Source organism: Leucopleurus acutus (assembly GCF_964270905.1).
Source record: "Leucopleurus acutus genome assembly, chromosome: 8".
NCBI lineage: Eukaryota > Metazoa > Chordata > Mammalia > Artiodactyla > Delphinidae > Leucopleurus > Leucopleurus acutus.
The window spans coordinates 75,494,765-75,517,641 of NC_139151.1; the positions used below are offsets into that span (position 1 = coordinate 75,494,765).

Here is a 22,877-nt window from a genome sequence, read left to right on the forward strand (position 1 = left end):
CCTCCTCATACTAAAGCATTGTTGCCTCCAGACACACTTCACCTGCTAAGGACCCACACTTGCCTTAGCTGATCTTTTTCGCTGCCCTCCCAGAAGTATTTGTCCATCTCTAAAAGACCACCCTAGGGCTAGAAACAAATTGGATTCTATGGACCTTTTATGTTTTAAATTCTGGTTTTAATGGGATTGTAAAAGTTATAATAGAGGAAATTATTTGGGTCAGAGGTGTTAGGCACCTCTTCCATTGGGCTCTCTAGCTCCTTTGGTTAGAGAAAATCTCTAATGAGGACAAGGTCATAGGAGCATATTAAATTGCCACACTATTCTGCTGCACAGGTTGTATTCCTAGATTTGGCCAAAAACTTGGCTCATTCATTCAGTATTAATTCACTCACTTCCTCAACTAGATGCCAGAAACTGAAAAAAAATATTAATACTAAATAGCCATTTTTAAGCACTTGGATGTACCAGGCACTGTGAGCTCTATGTTTTACATACAGGATCTCATTTGATTCGTACAATTGCTTGATGTAAGTAATGTTATTACAGCCATTTCATATGAGGAAACTGAGACTTGAGCAGATTAAGGAACTCACCCAAGGAGGAAGAGGGAAGGAGCCAGGATTCAATCCCAGGCAATCTGAGTCCTTATCAAACTAAAGAGAGTTCTCCACGGGGAGTCAGACACTAAAGGTTAATTAGCTAAAGTGTATTCAATTACTATTTGATCATAATCATTAACCAGCCATTACACAATTGTGATGAGGAATGAGAAAAGGGGTTGAGGACTGTTAGATTCTATTGAGACGTCAGAGAATGCCTCCCTGAAGAAATGACACTTAAGCCGAGACACGAATATTTCGAAGGAGTTAGTCAAGTAAAAAGTGGGAGGGGAAGTGAGCTTTCCAGGTGGACAGACCTACCCAATAAAAATAAATAAATAAATAAAAGAAGAAACCAAGACTTATTGACTGATTAATAACAACCGGGCTATACTAAGTCCTTTATAAGGCTTATCTCTTTTAATCTACATAGAAACTCTTTAAGGTAGATATTATTATTTATCCTTATTTCACTCATGCAGAAACTGAAACTGGGTATAGTTAAGTAATGTAACCAAAGCCACAATCCAGTAACGGTGGGACAGGGCCTGGACTTAGGCAGTCAGGCTAGAATTTATGTTCTTGGTTACAATTTGTTGTAAATGGGAAGGAGCCTTGTACATACTTGTCGTGTGTTGAACAGTGTTTCCACAAAACCCGTCTACCCAAACTTTGGAAGGTGACCTGATTTGGGCCTTGAGATGAAATCATTCTGGATTTGGGGTGAACCCTAAATCCAATGACTGAATTTTTTGTAATAAGAGAGGACACGGAGACACAGAGAAGAAAGCAATGTAAAGATGCAGGCAGAGATTTGAGGGACACATCTACACACTAAGGAACTATAAAAATTGCCACCAAACACTAGAAACTAGGAGAGATATGGGACAGTTTCCCCCTCACAGAAGGAAGCAATCCTGCTGACACCTTGAGTTTGGACTGCTAGCCTCCTCCACTGTGAGAGGGTCAGTTGCTGTTACTTTAAGCCACCCAATACGTGGTAACCTGTTATGGCAGCCCTAGGGAAATAATACAGTATACTTTGACACAGGGGAGCCTAGTAATAAAGTTTAGGAGGATTTATTTACTTATTCAACCTTATTCACTGTTTATACTGTTTGTCAGATATTTTGACAAGAGTTATGAAAAATGCACATGATGCAAATATGGAATCCGCCTTCAAAGACTGCAAGGCAGAAACTGATAAGTGTCATATAAAAGTATAGATTAATAATAATAATCACTCTCTCGTATTAAATACTTATATGACAGGCACTGCGAGTGATGGCTTACACACACTAATTTAATATGCAAAAGGTAGATATAACTTATTACATTTAACAGATAAAGAAACTGAAGCATGATGAAGTCTAATTACCTTCTTCAAGGTTGTACATTTCTGCCAGTGTCAAGGCTGGATCTCAAGTTCCAGTGAGATGATAAAGGAAGGAACTCAGTTAAAGAGAATACGTTTGATCTGGGTCTTGAATGATGAATAATGTTGGGCATTGATGAGCGAAAGGCAAGGAAAAAGGATGTTATGGGTGAGAGTAACAGTGAACATAAAGGCAGAAAAACAGAGAATGGGGCTTTTGTTAGCGATAGAGCGCTCCAATTTGTTGAAATGTGTAGTACACTAAAAAACATGGGAAACTGATTTGGAATGGTAGATTCAGACCAGTTGTTGACCCTTGAACAACTGTCAGGAAGAACTGGGAAATTATTCTTTGAAGAGATTGAAGTTCAGAAAGATTGTGCTAAAGCAAGTAGAACAATCCGATTGTTGCTTCAGGGAGATGAATCCCACCAGAGTGTGAAAAATGGACTGGAGACTGGCACAGACTGGTAAGCAAAGGTCCATTTAGGAGCCAAATGTCATAAGAGACAGGGGCAAAAGCCATTCACATTCCTCGGAAAACAAATCGTAGTCCAAACCCCACCTGCTCGGTGCTTTGTGACCACCTAGAGGGGTGGGATAGGGAGCGTGGGAGGGAGACGCAAGAGTGAGGAGATATGGGGATATATGTTTATGTATAGCTGATTCACTTTGTTATAAAACAGAAACTAACCATTGTAAAGCAATTATACTCCAATAAAGATGTTAAAACAAAACAAAACAAAACCTGTTGAGCCTTTCTGTGCTACCCAAGCAGGGATTCATATGAAAATGTCTTGGTTTTACATCATAACTTAAAGGAAAACTTTCACAATGTCTGGAGCCCTTGCTATCCTGCAAATGAAGGAGGAGGATGTCCTCAAATTTCTTGCATCAGGAATGTACTTAGGTGGCACCAGTGTTGACTTCCATATAAATATACATCTACAAAGGAAATAGGTGATGACATCTACATCATAAATCTGAAGAGGACCTGGGGGAAGCTTTTTCTGATGGCTTGTACCATTGTTGCCATTGAAAATCTGGCTGATACCAGTGTCATATCCTCCAGGAACACTAGCCACAGGGCTGGGCTGAAGTTTGCTGCTGCTACCAGAGCCATTTTTATTGCTGGCCACTTTGCTTCTGGAACCTTCTTTAATCAGATCCAAGGAGCCTTCCAGGAACCACGTCTTCTGGTGGTTATTGACCCCAGGGCTGATCACTAGCCTCTTACAGGACTGTCTTATGCTAACCTGTCTGCCATGGCTCTGTGTAACATATTCTCTGCACTATGTGGACATGCCATCCTCTGCAACGACAGTGGGTTGGACGTGGTGGACACTGGCGCAGGAAGTTCTGTGCATGTGTGGTACCACGTGAGCACCCATGAGAGGTCATGCCTTACCTCTATTTGTACAGAATGCTGAAGAGATTGAAAAGGAAGTGTAGGCTGCTGCTGGAAAGGATGTGACCCAGGAGGAATTTCAGGGTGAGAGTAACAGTGAAAGTAAAGGCAGAAAAACAGAGAATGGGGCTTTTGTTAGCAATAGAGTGCTCCAATTTGTTGGAATGTGTAGTACACTAAAAAAGAAACACTCTGTTTATAAGCGTGTTTATAACACTCCAGCCCCTGAATTTACTGCCACTCCATCTGAGGTTACAGACCCTGCATCTGAAGGCACAGGCGCCCTCTGTGCGTATTCACCAGTTCCCTAGGGAAGACTGCAGGGCTCAGCCTGCCACTGGGGACTGGTCTGCAGCTCCCACTGGTCAGGACACTGAATTGGTAGGAGGAATGACCACTAAGTGGTCTTAAGCTGTTCATCCACGGGCTCCTCCACAGAAAAATGGAATACGATTGACTGAAAATAAACATCAGTTTCTTTAAAATAAACATACAACAACAAAAAACTAGGACCAGATTCTCCCCTAGAGCATCTAGAAGAATGCAGCCCTGCTGGCATCTTGATTTTAGCTTCATGAGAACTGTGTCCAACTTCTAACCTACAGAACTCAAAGAAAATATATTTGTGTTGTTTTAAGCCACTAAGCTTGTGTTCATTTGTTACCACAGCAACAGGAAACTAAAACAGATAAGCAGGAGAAAAGATATTTTTAGGTAGTATTAAGATCTAGAACAAAGAAAAAAATTTTAAAGGATAGTATGATAGTGAGCCAGTGAAAAGTCCCTCACACTTGGCCTGTGTTCTTGGTGTGTATAGAGCAAGAATGAGAACCATTAAGATGGAGATGGAGGGCTTCCCTGGTGGCGCAGTGGTTGAGAGTCTGCCTGCCAATGCAGGGACACAGGTTCGTGCCCTGGTCCGGGAAGATCCCACATGCCGCGGAGCGGCTGGGCCCATGAGCCATGGCCGCTGAGCCTGCGCGTCTGGAGCCTGTGCTCCGCAACGGGAGAGGCCACAGCAGTGAGAGGCCCGCGTACAGCACAAAAAAAAAAAAAAAAAAAAGATGGAGATGGAGAAATAGGCTTCATTAGAGAGGAGATACTTTAACATTCTGCGTGAGGTCATCTAACTCTGATCTCAATGAGGAAATTTAAAACTGGTGTAGGCTCAGACATTAGAATTTTTTCGTGATGAATGTTATGTTTTATCTATGCCTAAAAGAGAGAAACATGGGCCCTCTTTCGAGTTTTACACAGTAAAGTTAGGGATTTCTTTTTTTAAAAAATTAAGGCATTTTGTAAGAGTTTAAGGTTCACAGCAAAATTGAGGAGAATTATATAGATTTCCCATGTACCCCCTGCCTCCACACATGCACAGCCTCCTCCATCATCCACATCCCCCGCCAGAGTGGTACATTTGTTACAATTGATGAACCTACATTGGCACATCATAATCACCCAAAGTCTGTGGTCTACTTTAGGGTTCATTCTTGGTCTTATATATTCTATAGGTTTGGACAAATATATAATTATATGTATCCAACAATATGATATATTTTCACTGTCCTAAAAATCCTCTGTGCTTTAGTTATTCATCCCTCCCCCACAAACCCACCCCTACCCATAACCCATGGCAACCACTGATGTTTTCACTGTCTCATAATTTTGCCTGTTCCAGAATGTCATATAGTTTCACATAATTGGAATCATACAGTATGTAGCCTTTTCAGACTGACTTCTTTCACTTAGTAAGATTCATTTAATATTCCTCCATGTCTTTACATGGCTTGATAGATCATGTTTTTTTAGCGCTAAATAATATTCCATTGTATGTAAATAATATTCCACAGTTTATTCATTCACCTACTGAAGGACATCTTGATCACTTCCAAGTTTTGGTAATTATGAATAAAGCTGCTAAAAACATTCAAGTGTAGGTTTTTGTGTGGACATAAGTTTTCAGCTGAGTTTTGTTTTAAATATAAAATGGACACAGATTTCCAGTTAAATTTGGATAATTGAACATACAGTTTGTGTTCATTTTCTCCAAATGTTTTCACTAAAATGATGGTGAAAAAGTTTTTTAAAAAGCTATAAACCCCCAAGAAAAAAAAAAGTGGAACACCAGGCAACAATATTTAGAAGATGTTACCCAGCTTTTAGACGATGGAAAGCTGATAGAAAAATGAAAAGTGACCTAGAGAGTGGGGAAGGGTGATTTCTAAACGCCTTTCAGTGGAAACCAAAAGGAACTCATCTAATTCATGCATTAACTGTAGAAAAGCTTGGAAATTAAAATGACCAGGTAACTCTGAAAGCAGGATGGTTGACTGAGGGTTAAAAAATGATGATTTGCTGCAATTGTATATGAAGAGGAGTTAGACCCATCCCAGCCTACACAGACCAGCAGACAAGCAAATGGACCTCACCTATCATGGAAGAATATGGAAATATATCTCTGCAGGGTGATCATATAGTCCCAGACCTCAAGGACAGAGGTGTAGCTGAGGTCTGGGGTGAGATGAGATGCCTTACTGAAGTCAGGAGGAAAAATGAAAGTTTTCATACTGAATAGTAAGACTCTACCCCCAGCTCCTTTCTCAGTTCAGCTCCTAGAATGCTGGTTACCAGATGTTTAATCTTCTTCAGGAAAAAGCTTGGAGAACTCCTGTAGACAGGAAGAGGGGAAATTATCAGGAAGATTAAATAAGAATGTTTCTTGATTTGAAGGACTTACAAGGCTCTGCCTCTTAGTGACAAGCACAAAGACAACAAAAAGTCCCTTATTAAATTTTCAGAACACTAGAGATAGAGTACCATAATGATTCCAGAGAAGGATTTTTAAAAAAAAACATACACAATGCTTCAGGAATCAGAATGGTATTAGTCTTCCCAATAGCAACATTAGAAGATGGAAAACATGAGATAATACCATCAAAAAATATTGTATCAATACTTAGAATTCATAGAAGCAAACTATCAATCAAGTGTGAAGGTAGAAAAAATCAGTCTTCACATTTGCAGGGTTTCAAATAACAAGATTTGTTATAAATAAATAAATAGCAGGCCCCTGTTTATATACATAAACAGGCTCCTGGTTTAGGAAACTGTGGGAGTATGTAATCCAGGAAGGATATAGGATCCAGAAAGCAAGGAGGTGACACAGAAGAGAGATGGAAAGCCCCCCAGAGGGATGGTGACTGAGAACTCCAGGTTGGCATGTATATGACAGAACTAGAAAGCATCTAGTGTAGACTGAAGGGCAGAAAGCTCCAGGAGAAGTGTTTCCAGGGGAAAAAAAGAAACTAATAGATTACCTGATGAGCTTGATTATATCAAGAGGAATTAGTTCTCTTGGTATGTTTTGAGACGGATTAATGACAGGAATATAGAAACATAATAAAACAACATCAACACATAGCAGGATACAGTTATGGACTCTAGGGAAAAGAAAATGGTATATAAGAAAGGAAATGAGGGGCTTCCCTGGTGGCGCAGTGGTTGAGAGTTCGCCTGCCGATGCTAGGGGACGCGGGTTCGTGCCCTGGTCCAGGAGGATCCCACATGCCACGGAGTGGCTGGGCCCGTGAGCCATGGCCGCTGGGCCTGGGTGTCCGGAGCCTGTGCTCCGCAACGGGAGAGGCCACAACAGTGAGAGGCACGCGTATCGCAAAAAAAAAAAAAAAGAAGAAAGGAAATGAAAGCAAAGTAGCCCTATAGTTTGGCTGTGAGCAGGGAGAGGTGGATGGCTTGAGGTGGAATTCTAACTCTGCCACTAAACTGTGTGATCCTGTGAGAGTTGCTTGTCATTATTATTTTGATTGGTATATTAACATTACAGTTTTATTTAAATAAAATTAGTGAGAGAATGGGGGATAGCAAGTGTGTGTGTGTGTGTGTGTGTGAGAGAGAGAGAGAGAGAGAGAAAGAGAGAGAAGTGTAAAGCAGAATTAAAATTAATTCCTCATCTTTCAAAGGAGGATGTCAATAGATGTCAAAAATTGAACATCAGACAAGAGCAGTGTAATGATTATAATAGCTGACACATACAGTGCTTACTTATTCTATGCCAGGAACTCCCTTATCCTTTAACACACACATGCACATACACACACACACACACACACACACACACACTCATTTAATCTTCTCCACAAAAGTGGTACCTCTTAGTAGCAAGAATTGTCAGTAGGTTAAATGAGTCAAAGGACTGCTGCTGTTAAAAAAAAAGTTTGACTTCTAAATCTAGTTTCATATATCACTTTGATAAAATATAAGTTAAACTAAATGTAAAATGTATAATGCATTAGAGATATGTTTGTATTGTCTTACTTGCTATGGTAGAAAAGTTCTTTAATTTCTGTTATTACCAAAATTTTGCCTCCCTAGAATATGAAGTCATGAACTATTGAAAATTACTCTCCTCTCCCCATCTACCCTCTTCTGATCTTATAGCCTCCGGGATAGGAAGCACTATAAGAAAGCTGAGATCCATGCAAATATTGGGGTTGATTTGCACACAATTTGCACGTCCTGATATTGTTTCAAGACTCATTTCAACCTTGAGGACTATCCCTAGAAGGAAAATACAAGTGGCCAAAGAGTGGGGGTTTCATTTGCTCCTGAGTCATCTCAGTCTAAAAGGAGTCAGTTCCATCAGATCCATTGTTTGCTGCATCTGTCCCGAGGAGGAATTTTTAGATTGTGAAGGGCCCAAGGGTAGAAGAGTAAGGGCTGTTGATTGATGCCATTTGCCATTGACATTTTCCTTTTCTCCACTCACTAAATAAATGTGCTAATTTTTCTCTTTGGATGTCTGGGGTCATGCCAGTGATGAAACAGGAGAGTGGGCTAGGGAGAAATAAAATACACTTATTAGAAATTAAGTTATCTCACAGAAGCAATCTCCCAATGTCATTTGAGTCCATAATTTTCAAACTGATCTAAACAAGTGTTCTAGTGATGGCTCTTTTGTGCTATCTACATGTCTGTGGATAATTTTTCCCCAATTCCTGAATGACTTAAAAGTCTGATGATCATAGGGGAAAGGAGACTATTTTTTTTTTAGGAGACTATTTTTTTAAAATATTTTATTGGCTCACACACAGACTGTTACAGTAACTAGTTTCTGAATTGAGACCCCTTTGCCTTCATCTTCTCTCCACACAGTTTATCATACTGCTGCCTGATAAACTTCTAAGAACATTACTGTGCTTTGATAAAATCATTTCTTTGCTCATGATTAAATTTTTTTTCCAATTATCCATAAGAAAAAAATCTAAATTTCTTAATTAAAATCTGAGGCCTCTAAGAACAAGATACGTGTCTTATTTATTTCTTCTTCCCTGGTATCCAGTAAAAGCATGTAATTATGACTTAGCAATGTTAATAAACATTTAATTGAATTAACTTGAAATTTAAGGCTACCTTTTGTCTTACCCTGTTCTGCCTTTCTAATATTTTGATCTATAATTATTCTTACATGACCCTTCCCTCTTTCCAGTACTTTTAATTTATATTCTAAACCTTGGATTTGTCTATCCATCCTTTTTCCATTCATCCATTTATCCATTCATAAAATACTTTTAAGGTGATAAATCAAAATACTCTGAGTCGTAAGTAATGGAAACTCCAACTCCAATTGGCTTAAGTGTTAATTAAATGGGGTTCATTGACTCAAAAATTTGGAAGATCAGTCTAGTTAGAGGGCAGGTTTCAGGTATGGTTTGATAAGAGCTCTGACTCTGCTTCTCCACAATGAATGACCGAACATATTGGCACTCTGTATCCAGAGTCTCAGTGAATGACCACAGCCTCTCCATTTTACACAATAAAACCTACCCACTGTGGTTCTCACCACGGTATAATGGTGTATTTACTGTTATTATAATCCCACCGACAGGCACAAAAAATTGTGTAAATTGCACAGTTATTCAATCCTGATTTATCAGTGCCCCTTTATTCTTTGTATTAGGAAAAAAGCCATACATATAATATAAATGTTATTTGAAGCATGTTTTCCTGCTGACTTTCAAAAAATTAAAATCAACTAGCTGTAGATTAGCCTTTTTAGGTCAAAGAAAATTTTCTATTTGATCACTAGAGGGCAGCAGTTCAAAAACATTTATAGCTGCCATTGCATTTCATTACATTTTTGTTGTTCCTTCTCCAAAATTTTGATTAGAGTATGCTTATAGCAGTTAAATATTCTGTATTTTAAATATTCTATCCTATTATCAAACCATGTATTCAGATATTTACTCTGGAAAGGGTAACTTTAAATATTCTAGAAATGAAATCTTTTTACCTTCTGCCTCTCACAGTATGACTTAGAAAACAGTGTGAAGAAGTTAAACAGACAATCTCTAGGTGTTTGCAGCCAAGTGGGTGATTTCAATAATGTTATATGCTTTCTTCCAAGGAATACCATATTCCACAATCTGGAATGATAAGCATAATGGTACCCAAAGGGAATCAGTAACCCAGGATGATGAAAGCAAAATAGCATCCCTATAGGACTCAAAGAGAGAGAGAGAGAGAGAGAGAGAGAGAGAGAGAGAGAGAGAGAGAGAGAGAGAGAGAGAGAGAAAGAGATTTCAATTAGGTAATATTTCATCAGACCCGAAGAACATTACATATTACTTGTCATTTAATCTATTTATTAGTCTGTAAAATACCTTAAGTCAGGGTGATCTCTGTTTTAGACTCCTTCATGTTGAAGTATGTATTTCTTTAATTCTCTTTACAAGTTGCATCTCTTTTCTATTAATTGTTTTCCAATATTCTCTTATACAATCACAGCTTTTACTTTAAGAAAAAAATTTTTTGAGAGTTTAAAGAGGCTAATACTTTCAAAGTCCTTTTGTAATTTATCACATTGCTCTATGTATATAGTGTGGGATTCAAAACTAGGAATACTTTTCTGGCATTAGAAGAGAAATAGTTGGTCTTCATTCACTTTCACACTTGGGTTTTTCCAAGGGACAATGTTGTGTAAGTGAATGAGAATTTTTTCCCCTTGGGTACACAAAGAAAGAAATGGAATAAAATGTATACATCTTTCTAATGGTAAATTATAAAGAGTAAGATGCACACAAAAAGGACACATTACGTATATGACTATATACATGTATTTTGGTAATTAATTATATATATTTAAGATTACAGTTTATTTAGAACTCCCTACTTCCAAATTTTAAATCAGACAGATCACAGGTAAATCAAAAGATAATTTATATTAGGCCATTAAATATAGCAGTGCAAAGTACTGAGTTATGTACACAGATGTGGGTAAGACAAACTAAATTTTTTCTTCTATCTCTGTTTCTCTAGAAATTGTATAATCATAATTTCTTGGAAATGTCTCTGAAGCTAACACTGCAAAGTCAAATAAAGCTGAACTAAAATCCATCCACTTAAAAACCCTTGGTAAGAAAAAAGTCACAGATGAATCCTAGAGCTTATTTGTATAGCCTCAACCTGAAAGAAGGGTGTAATTAGAATGAACATTGGTTTAAGTATTCAAAGTCAAATAAAGCCATACTATAAAAAAACTTTCCAAAGCAGTTTTCTCTTTAGGAATGTGCACGCTGTACAACTGCTATGAAAAGCTATAAAACTGTGCTGAGTCAACTGGTTTACTACATCCTAGAGAGAACCTAGCCCACAGTGAGTGCAAATATCTGTTGAGTGAATATTTGTTGATAAATATTTTTTGAAATAAATTTGCCTTAAAAACACCTTACCAGTGATTTATAAATAGCCCTAATTATAATGCCTTTAAGTATATATAGTATATATATATATATATATATATATGCATATTTGGTGATGAGAAAGGAAGCTTATCAAACTTATATAACTATTTCAAAATACTTATAAAATTATCACAATTTATTCTGTTGGGACTGAAAACATTAACCCATTTTTACCCCATGATTACCATGTCATTTCTAAATCTTAACAGAGTGAAGTTTCTTTATAATGACTCTTTCATTAACTGAGGGACTCCCAGACAACCAAGTTATTTCTAAGGACATTTAGTATTTTGTCAGGTAATTGCAAACATATTGCCCACAGAGGATGTTCATATTTTTAGGTGTAGATTTTAATTTAACAAGTGCCAAGAAAGAAGGAGAAGGAGGAGGGAGAGGAAGAGAAGAAAAGAAGAAGAGGAGGAAGAGGAAGAGGAAGAAGAAGGAGGAGGAGAAGGAGAGAAAGAAGGAAGGAAGGAAGGAAGATAGGAAGGAAGGAAGGAAGGAAGGAAGGGAAGGGCAAGGAAGAAAGAAAGAAAAAGAAAGAAAGAAAGGAAAGAAAGAAAGGAAGGAAGGAAGGGGGAAGAAAGAAAGGAAGGGAAGGGAAGGGAAAGGAAGAAAGAAAGAAAAGAAAGAAAGAAAGAAAAGAAAGAAAGGAAAGAAAGAGGGGGAAGGAAGGAAGGAAGGGAAGGGAAGAGAAAGGAAGAAAGAAAGAAAAGAAAGAAAGAAAGAAAAGAGAGAAAGAGAAAGAAAGAAAGGAAGGAAGGGAGGAAGGAAGGAAGGAAGGAAGGAAAACAGTTTTAATTACATAATTCAAGACAATTGCTTCTAAAATAATAACATATCCTTCCACCAGAGGGCAACATTTGCAAGACATTTAAATGATCTCTCAAAGGTATTTCCTACCACAAAGATATAAACAAATGCAAACGTAACATTGCTATTGGGTAATATCGTATGTAAATTTCAAAGACTACTATGATGACAATTATTTAAACAATTGCTTATAAAACTTAAAAATACTCAGTAAAACACAAACAATAAATTGACTTCTTTAAATATGTAAGAAAATAGAACTTTCAGAAAGGAACATATTTCTCTATATCATTGGCATTTTTTTTTCAGTTCATTATTAGCTGTTTAGTTCAAATACAATAAAAAAAATCTTAGGGTGGAAGAAATGAAGAAAATATTGTTCTACATCGATGAATAAATTAATGAAAAAGTCAGAGACTTTTATAAGTGGAAGGGTTGATAGAGATCACTTACTGCAAGCCTTCATTTGTACAAATAAGGAAACCAAAGTTTATTAAAGTTAAGTAATTGATTCAAAGTTGCAGGGATGCTAATCAGCAGAGCCAGGACCCAAACTCAGGTTAGCTGATTTCACATTTCATAATCTACACCACTGATATTCAAATCGTGATCCACAGGTGCAGCCCTGAACTTGTTAGAATTGCTGAATCTTGGGCTCCACTGTAGAGCTATTGAATCAGAATCTGTATTTTAACAAAATCTTAAATGGTGAAAAACTACTCTAACCCATACTGCTTCTTCATCACTGGTTGCATGACTTCAGGCAATTCATTAAATCTCATTTCCCTCCTCAATAAACTGGGAATAAAAAAAAACTGGGAATGAAATTAGTTATTTTGAAGAATCATTCCAAAGAATAAATGAGATAATGTAAATGAAAGTCATTCATAAATTGTAACACTACACACGTTAGTTATAGTCAATGAAACCTTCTCCTTTTATTGCTAAGAGTGCTTGGATAAAGGGGACAACTCTACCAGAGAAAGAATTGCCTAATAATGTAATTTAAGGCTAAAATTGCACGGAAAATATTAACAGGGAAGGTGTCCAGAGAATGAAAGACTTTTTCAATGTCCCTAAATGAATGCCATATGTATAACTACTAATATTTCCTTGCATAAAGATAAATCTGGTGAAAGTAAGGTCACAAAAGTACATGTTCAGTGTTTGGATTTGGGGACCATGCATGAAGAATATATGTTGGATTAGTAAGTAATATGTAAGTATGTGTCTCTAATATTGGGTGTAGCTGTTAAGAATAGCCTAAATTGTAGCCTAGCAACAATTCTTGTAATTTTTCACATACAACATTTTCCCCTTGTTTATGACTTTGCTCAAGATGTCTCTCCTCTGGCTGGGATCTCCCCAAGTGCCACCATTATTCCCCACCCAATTTCCTGGGCTGTCATCATTTTTACAGGACTAAGTTTCTCTTCAAGTCTTAAGACAGACAAGGAAACATCACTTCCTGAAATCTTTTCTGTACACTTTATACTCCCAGGCTGGGTTACTTAACTTGTCCAATTTCACCCAGAAGTATCTGTCATTGTATTTATGTGTCTATTTCCCATGCAGCTTGTGAGATCTTTCGGGGAACAGCCTCAGAACCTAGTGAAATTTTTAGCACTAAATAAATATTTTTAGTATGAATAGATTAATATTAGCAGTAATTCTGATTTAAACACTCACACTTTTATCAGGAGAATGGAGGAGAGAGCCAAATGACATTGATTTCAATAAGATGAATGTAATTATTTTACTCTACAAACAATGCTTTTGTGTTGGATTTGTATCATTCATATATATGGTATATATGAATATATATACACACACACACACACATGACTTAGCAATCAAGTTTGCCAGTGGTTTAGATCTCTAATCATTTCGGGTGAAACTTAGGCAGGAATGCTTGGAAAAATCATTTTTATGTCACCATCATAGCTTCACAGATATTTCTTTGACTTCTATTTTTTATATAACTTTCTGGAATTTCAAAATAATGGATATCCCAAATGAATTAAATTTAATGAACTTGGTCACTAAAGATTTGAAAAATTTAGATATTTTGAAAAACACTTGATGAGTCAAGTCCTGACAAGCTTGAATCTTTCGTTTGGAGGAAGGTAGTTTAATGAGTTTTCTTTTTTCCCTTTTTACAGTTGATCACCTTGGGGGTAGATACTATTTCGAGGCATTCCAGAGTTTTAGAAAAATCTTGTTCAGTATTGTAATAGGAAATATATATTTTAATGCACAACAAAATAAGAGAAAGATGCTTCCGGTATCCTTTTATTATAATTCATAGAAAATATAATTTGATAAATATTAAATTTAATAATGGTAGTTTTAGCTACTTTTGAAATTTTTTTCAGCTATCCATTCAGTGTATGCATATTCATTGTATTATTTGGCCTATTTGGGTAATATTCTTACATGATTCTGTACTTAGATCCATACTTCTGAGATACGGTAACAGAATCCCTAAGAAAAATCTACTCCCCCTGTTGGCTTAAAGGAAATTGAAGGATTTTGACTTTGCGAATGTGTTTCAAGGACAATCTGTTTTGTAACTATTTGCCTGAATTTCATCTAAGAAGTTCGTGATTCATGTCAAATGCATTAATAATTAACATTAAGCTTGCATTGTTTTCTTGCTTTGCTTAATGAAATAGATTCATTGATGCTATTCCTATATATGTGAAAGCAAATATCTTACATGAATTTCTCTCTGTAGTTCTGCTTTAGGAGAAGATGGTACAAAATAAAAATTACATTTTAAACGATTATAAATAATTTTAAATAAATCTTGAAAATATAATCAATGATAATTTGTTAACAAGCACAAGGTATAGCCACAAATTTCATCAGTATATTGGTATTTCAGTAGTGTGCTGAAAATTAGTTAAGTGAAGAAGCATACAATTCCAAGGAATTTATATTAAACTGCTTCTCTTTTATTTAACCAAGAACACAGGAAAACTATTCTTTTTTAAATTATTTCTCTATTCCCTCCCCCACCTCCCTCCTTCCCTCTATCCCTTTTTCTTGCTTCCTCCTTCTCTTTCCTCCTTTCTTCCTTCCTTTTTTTTCTTACCTATCAGGGGTTAAAACAAAACACAGGAACAATATAATTATGCACTTTGTATACATATATTTTATATTCAAGGGAGCCCCGGTGCCCCAAATAACACAAACATAAGTAAAATGTGCTGTAATCTTCCTTCCCTGCAACACTGTCAGAGCTGGCATCAGCGTGCTGGGCAAAACATAGGAAACTAGAAGTAACTTGTCAATTTTTAATAAAGTCTTTCTCTTTTGCAGAGCTCAATGCACCATGCTCCCTGCAAACCCTGGCGATGATGACATCTTCTCACTTGGTTTCCATAGCATCCATTCCTGAAGATCCCCAGTATAGTCTTTGGTCAGGGCCATCCTCCCAGTTCCCCTAGAAAGTTGGCAACCTGGCCAGCCAAAAGAAACCTCCCCTTTTCCTGAAACTTACTCTGTCCTTGGTGCTGAACAATTTTTCCGAGAAGCGCCCAGACGGGCTCTGTCAGCGGTGCTGAAAACAAAATCTTCCCTGACGCTGCCCAAATCAGAACCGTGTATCTGTTATTTACTCACGTCCTCAAAGAGCAGCAAGCTTTCTCCATCTTAATTCGACACTACCGCAGAGCGGAGTTTGCGCCGGCGTGATGGGAGGAGGTCGTGGGCAAGGAGGAAAAACTATAGCAGTATCACTCACTTGAGACCTAAGATGCTCCCATGAGTTTTGGAATTGCTCTGCTCCTTACCGCAAAGGCACCATTTTTAAAAGTACTATTCTTTTGACTTTGTCCTTACACAAGGGTTCTGTGGTATTTCCGCCCACGTTTAAAAGGCAGAAGATTTGACAGCAACAAGGCTTTCAAAACCGGGAATTTACATTGTTTTCCAGTGGACTGACTTCCAGGACAAGGACTCATCTGCACCCGCCCAAATACCATGGCACTGCGTGCGCCCTTTGCCACCGGATCCTCCCCTTCCAATGAGACTTTCTGATTGTGTCTACCAACTCTCCTATTAGGAAACCCGTGGGTTGCATGCAGCTATTCTGTTGTATTCTCATTCTCACTCTCCCTCTCCTCTCTCACTCGCACTCTTGCAAGAGGCACACCGATACCGTTCTGCTGAGAAGAAAAAACCTACAACTACCTTAAGCGATTAAGACAATATGCGCAACTCTCCCCTTTCCTAGCGATTTCTATTTAAATCTGGCAAGAGCCGACACCACGCTTTGCAGGAATGGAGTCGGTAAAACAAAGGATTTTGACCCCAGGAAAAGAGGGACTAAAGAATTTTGCTGGAAAATCCCTCGGCCAGATCTACAGGTAAGGAAAAGCAAACCTCTGTTTGCCTGAGACTCAGCATGAAAAAAAATCTGCAGAGCTATTTCCTTAAGTCCTGGTTGCTTAGAGAGATTGTAATATGTTTGGAAAATCTTTTTTGTTGCTCATTGCTGAAGCGGGGCTGCTCTGGAAACCTACTTAGTAATTCAGGAATGTTGCACTAAATTAACCTGTCTGGTGTGTGTGTGTGTGTGTGTGTGTGTGTGTGTGTGTGTGTGTGTGTGTGTGTGTGTGTGTGTGTGTGATTTTTGTTTTGGTACCTGCAGATTTTTATCCTTTCCTACCGAGGATTTATCCCCTTTACAATTAAGAAATGACCTGCACCTGTTCAAAGAGCCTTTCTTTTGTTGCTTATAGTGACACCAAATTAAATTCCTTTAATGCAGAAAAATGAATAAAAAACACAACCACCTAAAAAATTAAACAATAAAATTCCAAAGAGTAGTGGTGAAAAGAAAGCTGGGTCTCAGCTTTAAAACCACTTGAGTAGAGAATCCCCCAGTGGAATCTTCCTTCTGTACTGAAGGAAGAAGAATCAAAATATATCAATAATTGATAGCTGAAATAGTTCCTCTCTTTAAATCTGAAATGTATATGCATTTTTAATTATTTGACCTCTCCTAGAAGTCTATTTCTTGCATGGGAAATGTCACAGTGCTTTTAAGAAAAGCCATAATAATAACCAGCAAAATGACTTTGGAAGTACTAGAAATGATTTAAAATTTTAATCCTCCCTGTAGTCACTATACTAATTATTCTGTAAATTTTACAACTTTAAATTTTTTCAAGAATATTAAATGAATACACATTTTCTTAATAATGTGAAAATCAAGAAGGGCAGAAACAAAAGGATAAATGATTCTAAGAGAGCGCTAATTTTTGCATTTGAGAAATTGAAGCCTTTGGAAATGTACAGGATATGTAAAGAAAATGACCAAGGCACCTCCCAATTTTCCAAATCTCTCTGGTCCTGGTGGGCTTCTTGTAGGCACCATCATGCACCTATGCGGCAATAGATACTGCAAAGGCCCTGCAGTCCCGCAGCTGCCCTGGAAAGAGCTGTTCTTTCCCAGCTCAACTGCCATCAGGTGGGGAGTTCAGGTGCGGAGTTTAACTTTGCATATATGAGCACATGAAGCCAATATGAAAAAAGATCACATTAGTTGAATTTTTCTCTCTTAGAATAAATTGCTCTGTACGCTAACATTGGAATTGGGCTTTAGGAATAAGTATTAACATAGCCGCAAATACAGTTATGATGTTTCCCCAGTTGGTATTTTGTAGAATTTGGAAGTTTGACATTTTTTTTCTGGTAGTTCTCAAATTGCTTGACAGCCGTCTCCCAAGCTATGCATTCTTGAAATTGATCTAAAATTTTCATTCGCTTTACCTGCGGGTATGAAAACAATTGTGTGTGGATATAATCATTTAAAGGGGCACACATAGAAAAAAGATATATGGTGGATTGGAAAACATCTGCAAATCGTAAACAGAGAGGTTCTTTGTTTAAATATCCATCTCAAGGGTCCACGATGTGTTACCCTTCACATTCCTCTTCTTTTAAACAGAAATTTCGCTGATATATTGTGGACCAAAACAACACTATCAGCTTTTAGTAAAACCATTCTATCACTCTGCTTTCCCCTTTCCCCTCCCCACAAGGACGAAAGCCTAAAAGCAACTGAATCAGTGGCGTGAAATCTTAGGAAATACTATGCAAGTTAAAAAACACAAAACGAAACATAAATGTCAGATCTTCTACCTTGGTGTGGAACATCTTACCAGAGTTGATTTGCGGGTGCATTGGTATAATCTGGGAGTCTCATTTTACTTCTTTGGAAATGGGTCCATGACATTTTTCGGTGTTTGTAACTGAGATAGTAGTGACACAAGATTGTGAATAATTAATTATTCATGTTCTGGCAGTAGGAATCTTAGGTGTCGGCCATATGTTGTGGAGGCCTTTGTTTCAAACTCAAGTAACAAGGGATAAAAGAGTAAGCTGTGTAACAGGAGAGTAAATGTTGAACTGGCATCCTAGGAGCTGGAGGAAGGGGAAGGAGAGTGCGTGACACTGAAAGAGCGTTCACAGACCTTCTCCGCTTGGGCACCGGACGGGACAGGCCTTGGTGCCAGGGCCTCCCGGGCTTAGCTGGCGGGGAGGGGGTTGGATCCCGGTGTCCTCAACCCGGAAAGCTTCAACTTGGCTGGGAAGGAAGGAGTAGCGTGGGTGCAGGACTGTGCCTGGGCCCGCCCACCAGGGAGCAGCCCTCGGGAGGCTGGGTGGCTGGATGAAAGCGGCTGTCGCCTGGGCAGAGCACTGCACGCGGGAGGTGTCTACACAGGCGCTGAGAAGGCGCCTTTCGGGTCACCCTTACAAACTGCAGACCCCGCAAGAAAGTTAAGCTCAGGCGGTGTACGTGAATCAAGGCGCTGTGGGGTGGATCCCGAGGGAATGGGCACTGGTTGCCATAGGACAGAAGATATTAAAGTTGAAGAGATGTTGCCGCGGGGAGGGAGCCTGGAAGAAGGCTGGAGAGCCCGGGAGGTCCTGAAGCCTGGTGGCGCCCCAGCCCCCTAACCCCTGAGGGAGGGGAAGCGGGTCAGGGCCCATCCCCCGAGTCCTGACCGGTCCTGGGAACTGGTAACGGGCCGGCGTCGGGGTGCCTAACCCGTGGCGTCCTTGCCTCCCCACGGTGTGCCGCGCAGGGTGCTGGAGAAGAAGCAGGAGACCGGGGAGACCATCGAGCTGACGGAGGATGGGAAGCCCCTGGAGGTGCCTGAGAAGAAGGCGCCGCTGTGCGACTGCAGGTGCTTCGGTCTGCCACGTCGCTATATCATCGCCATCATGAGCGGCCTGGGCTTCTGCATCTCCTTCGGCATCCGCTGCAACCTGGGCGTGGCCATCGTGGACATGGTCAACAACAGCACCATCCACCGCGGGGGCAAGGTCATCAAGGAGGTGGGCAACAGCTGGCCCTGTGGTTTCGCAAAGCCACTTCACCTGTTTGAGCCCCACTATCCCCATTGAATGAGGAAGGCTTGTCCGGCCCCTCGAGCACTGCCCTTCTAGATTGGGACGCGACAGTATAATCAAGCCCTTTTCAGGCTGGAGCAAGCCTCTTCTGTTCTCCGGGCCTTCCTCTTCTCCCCTGCAAAGTGTAAAATAAAACATCTGGCTCACTAGGTTTTTGAGGAGAGTGACTTTATACAAGGAATTGGTCCTTAATACTGTCCGCTAAATCTAAATCGAACTATTTTCTTTTACTCGGAAGAATAGAGCAGCAGGTTAGTTATAATTTTCCCCGGCTTCCGATTCTCGCCAACATTCTCCATAACCAAAATGAAACGAAACCGAAAAACACATCAAACAACTGTGCACACATATCGGCAGTTTTAGCCGAGGGGTCTTTAGGAGCGTCCCACCTGACTGTCGGAGAGGAGCCGATGCAGCGCAGGACAGTCTCGGGGTCACGGGGAAGCCAGTCCCGTAATCTTAGGATGTGCGTTGGGTGACGCTTAGGGAGAGGAGGGTCAACGTCAAGGTCACAGAAACCCGTGGGCCCTGACTTCCTGTTTAGTGATCTGAGCTAACGTAAGCCAAAGCAGAGCAAGGGTTGGGGGTTGGGATGCAAAATTTGGGACGGGCTGTGTATGGGAAGCTGTGAGCGCTGATGGGCCCTGGGTATTCCGGGAAACAGTGCAAAGTGCGTTTGGTTTCATAATTTTATTCAAAGGGGGGAAAAATAAGGGTCCCCAGTTCCCCAGGCCGGATAAGGGCTCTTTCATCTTTCCTGCGCAGAGAGTTCTCCCCAGTGTACTGTAAGGTTCACCTTGTGCAGCGGACCAGGCTGGTGAGGGCGGAGTTAGGCCCCGACCTTCAGACACACCCTCTCCCGCTCTTCTGACCACCTCTGAACAACCCCTTCCCCTCCACTGAGTCCCCCAGTTTCCCCGGGCTTTTCCAAATCTTTCTGGCCTATGCCCATCCCCATTGTGCTGGGACCATCCTTCCTACTAGGTCCTCCGACTTCAGCACCTTGCATCCCAAGCTCCCCACCTCTCTTCCCCAGAATTTCTCCAGCTGGGTTCCATTCTCCAAGCGATTCCACTACTGCGTGGTCGGCGTCGGCTAAGTGGACCCGCGTCAGGTGTCTCTTTCCCCAGCCAGCGAACAGAATCCCTTCGTGGGGAGTCCTCATTTCCCAAACTCAAGCCCTGATGACTCCTCGCTCGCAGAGGCGATCCGACCTTCCTGGCAGTCATCGGGGAGCAAAGCCAGGGCGCCCAACTTCGCTATTAATCACAATCCATTTCAAACGAGCACGGTTTTTCAGTTAAAAGAGGCATTTCTTCTCCGTAAGAAGATACAGCTTCAATTTTGTTAGGAAACGAAAATTCAGCCACCCCCATGCTCAGAATGCTGGGAGTACCCCGGGCGGTGAGGGCTGTTCGACCGAGAATTACTGAACATGAATTTTCCGCCCAAGCACTGACTCTACTCTCTCCCTCCACCTGTTTTTTGTCTTGTTTTGTTTTCCTACTCCCCTAGAAAGCCAAATTCAACTGGGACCCGGAAACCGTGGGGATGATCCACGGTTCTTTCTTTTGGGGCTACATCATCACCCAGATTCCGGGCGGCTACATCGCTTCTCGGCTGGCCGCCAACAGGTAAAGCATCGGGCCCGGCGGGGGCTCGGGGAGGTGGGACTTATACCCTCCGAGGGGCAGCGGAGGCCGCGGGCAGGGGCGACGGCCCCGCGGGGTTGGGGAACTCCTGGGCGAGGTCTCCTAGTACCCTGGAACCCACTCGCGGGGCTCGAACACTGTGCCTCGTTCCAGAATAAGGCGCCCCAAAGGATTTGGGTTTTCCACGGCGGGCGCACTTTGTCGCCGCCGCCTCCCTGCCCTGGCGTAACCTGCTTCTCGAGAAATGGTCGACGTGCCTCCGTGGCTGCTAGGAGCTGAGGCCAGGCGGGGAGCCGGGGAGCAGAGACGGCGCCGCCGAGCGCACAAAGGGATGGGGGGCGTCACTGCGCTCTGGTGTGCACGTCCTTCGGGTGCCCCTGCTCCGTGTGATGCTGACCTCCCCGTAGAGCGCAAAAAACAGCCCGCCCAGATGGTGCTCTGGGTCTGCAGGATTTGTTTCTATGGAGCCAGGCGGGATTTCAGGCGCCCCGGGTGCGACTCCACCTGTTAATGAGCTCTGCTGAGTAGGGGCGGGGGTGGGGAAGGCGCTCAGCTGCTGCCAGAGGCCTCCAGCCTGGCCGCGGTGGTGGCTGCAGCCGAGGTCCTAGCGCCAGCCCTCAGCAGTGCCCCCAGCGCCACCTGCAGAGGCACCCCGAAATACGAGGCGAAAGGACTGAGGGATGGGGGTGTCAAGGAGCACAGCCTGGCACGCCGACTGTGAGAGACAGCTTCATTTGCTTCATTGTGTGTATTTTGATAAATAAAACTAAAGGCTTCTTGAACCTAAGTGTTAAGCTGAGAAAGAAAAGATGCACTCCGCCCTTTCAGTTACTGCTACATAGAGACCCCAAATAAAGACTTTGGGCCTTCTTTCAGACCCTGTACCTATGACTTCACCCCTCTCGCTCCCCGCAAAAGGTCAAGTTTTCCTGGGAAGTAATCTAGAACTGGGCACCTCTCTAGTCTTGATCTCCTCTTTGCTTTCCTAAACTGGTCTCTCCCTATCCCTCAGTGAAATCTCCAGGGCCTCTTCCCTGGCTTTTGTCACCTACAATCCATTCACCAGAGGTGTTTTCCTGCACAAGATTTCTCAGTCATCTCCAAGGCCTAGGGAGAGATTCTTGGAAATTTATTTTAGGCTTAATGCCCCTAGGGTGAGGATTTTTGGACTGGCCTTCAAAATGTCGAGAGGAGAGTGCAATAGATTAGGAATAGTGCCTTTTGAATATCATCTTTACCTTGACATGATTATGGTTAATACTCAGACCCAACAGGAGAAAAAAATATTCTTTGAAAAATTGAATCAGTTTAAACTGAAAATTATTAACTGTGTAGAGAACCCAATTTTCTGGATGGGATAAATTTTAAAAATTGATATAAGGCAGAAAAATGTAAAGGAATATTACTGGTAATGAACATGTTAGAGTTTTGACTTTTATATCCAAAATGCAGTGTCTCGAATCTCTCTTTTTCCTAAAAATATTTTCTAAAGCAAAACAAACTTCCCAGAAAGATACTCCAAACATACATATGTAAAATATTTTCACTTCATTGGGAAAACATCCAACAAGTCACCAAAAAAGAAAAAAGGAAACTCAATAAAATGTGAAATAAAAATATAATGGCTATGCCTTTAAGTTTTTTTTCAGAGTCAAAACCTTCAGCTTGCCAAATGTTAAAATGCTAACATTTTCCTGCCAGGAAAAAACACCAGGGATGCTCCAGCATTCCCTCTTTCTAACACTGGGAGGTCAGTAAACAGGTTTTCTTAGTTAAAAAAAAAAAAAAATCAAGTTCATTGCTAGCATTTGTGTCATGTTTAGTAAAGAAAAGACTGATGTT

At 40.6% G+C, this 22,877-nt stretch overlaps 1 protein-coding gene across 1 annotated transcript in view; it reads left to right on the plus strand.

Annotated features, from left to right (window-relative positions):
- Positions 1–16,242: 16,242 nt before the first annotated feature.
- SLC17A6 (solute carrier family 17 member 6) overlaps positions 16,243–22,877 on the plus strand; it is a gene marked incomplete at both ends in the record, with an annotated part of 36,035 nt that continues 29,400 nt past the window's right edge. The window contains 3 exons of the mRNA XM_082844134.1: positions 16,243–16,328; positions 19,056–19,308; positions 20,899–21,017. Coding sequence (XP_082700260.1) covers positions 16,243–16,328; positions 19,056–19,308; positions 20,899–21,017 — 458 coding nt within the window. The remainder of the gene's footprint in view (positions 16,329–19,055; positions 19,309–20,898; positions 21,018–22,877) is intronic.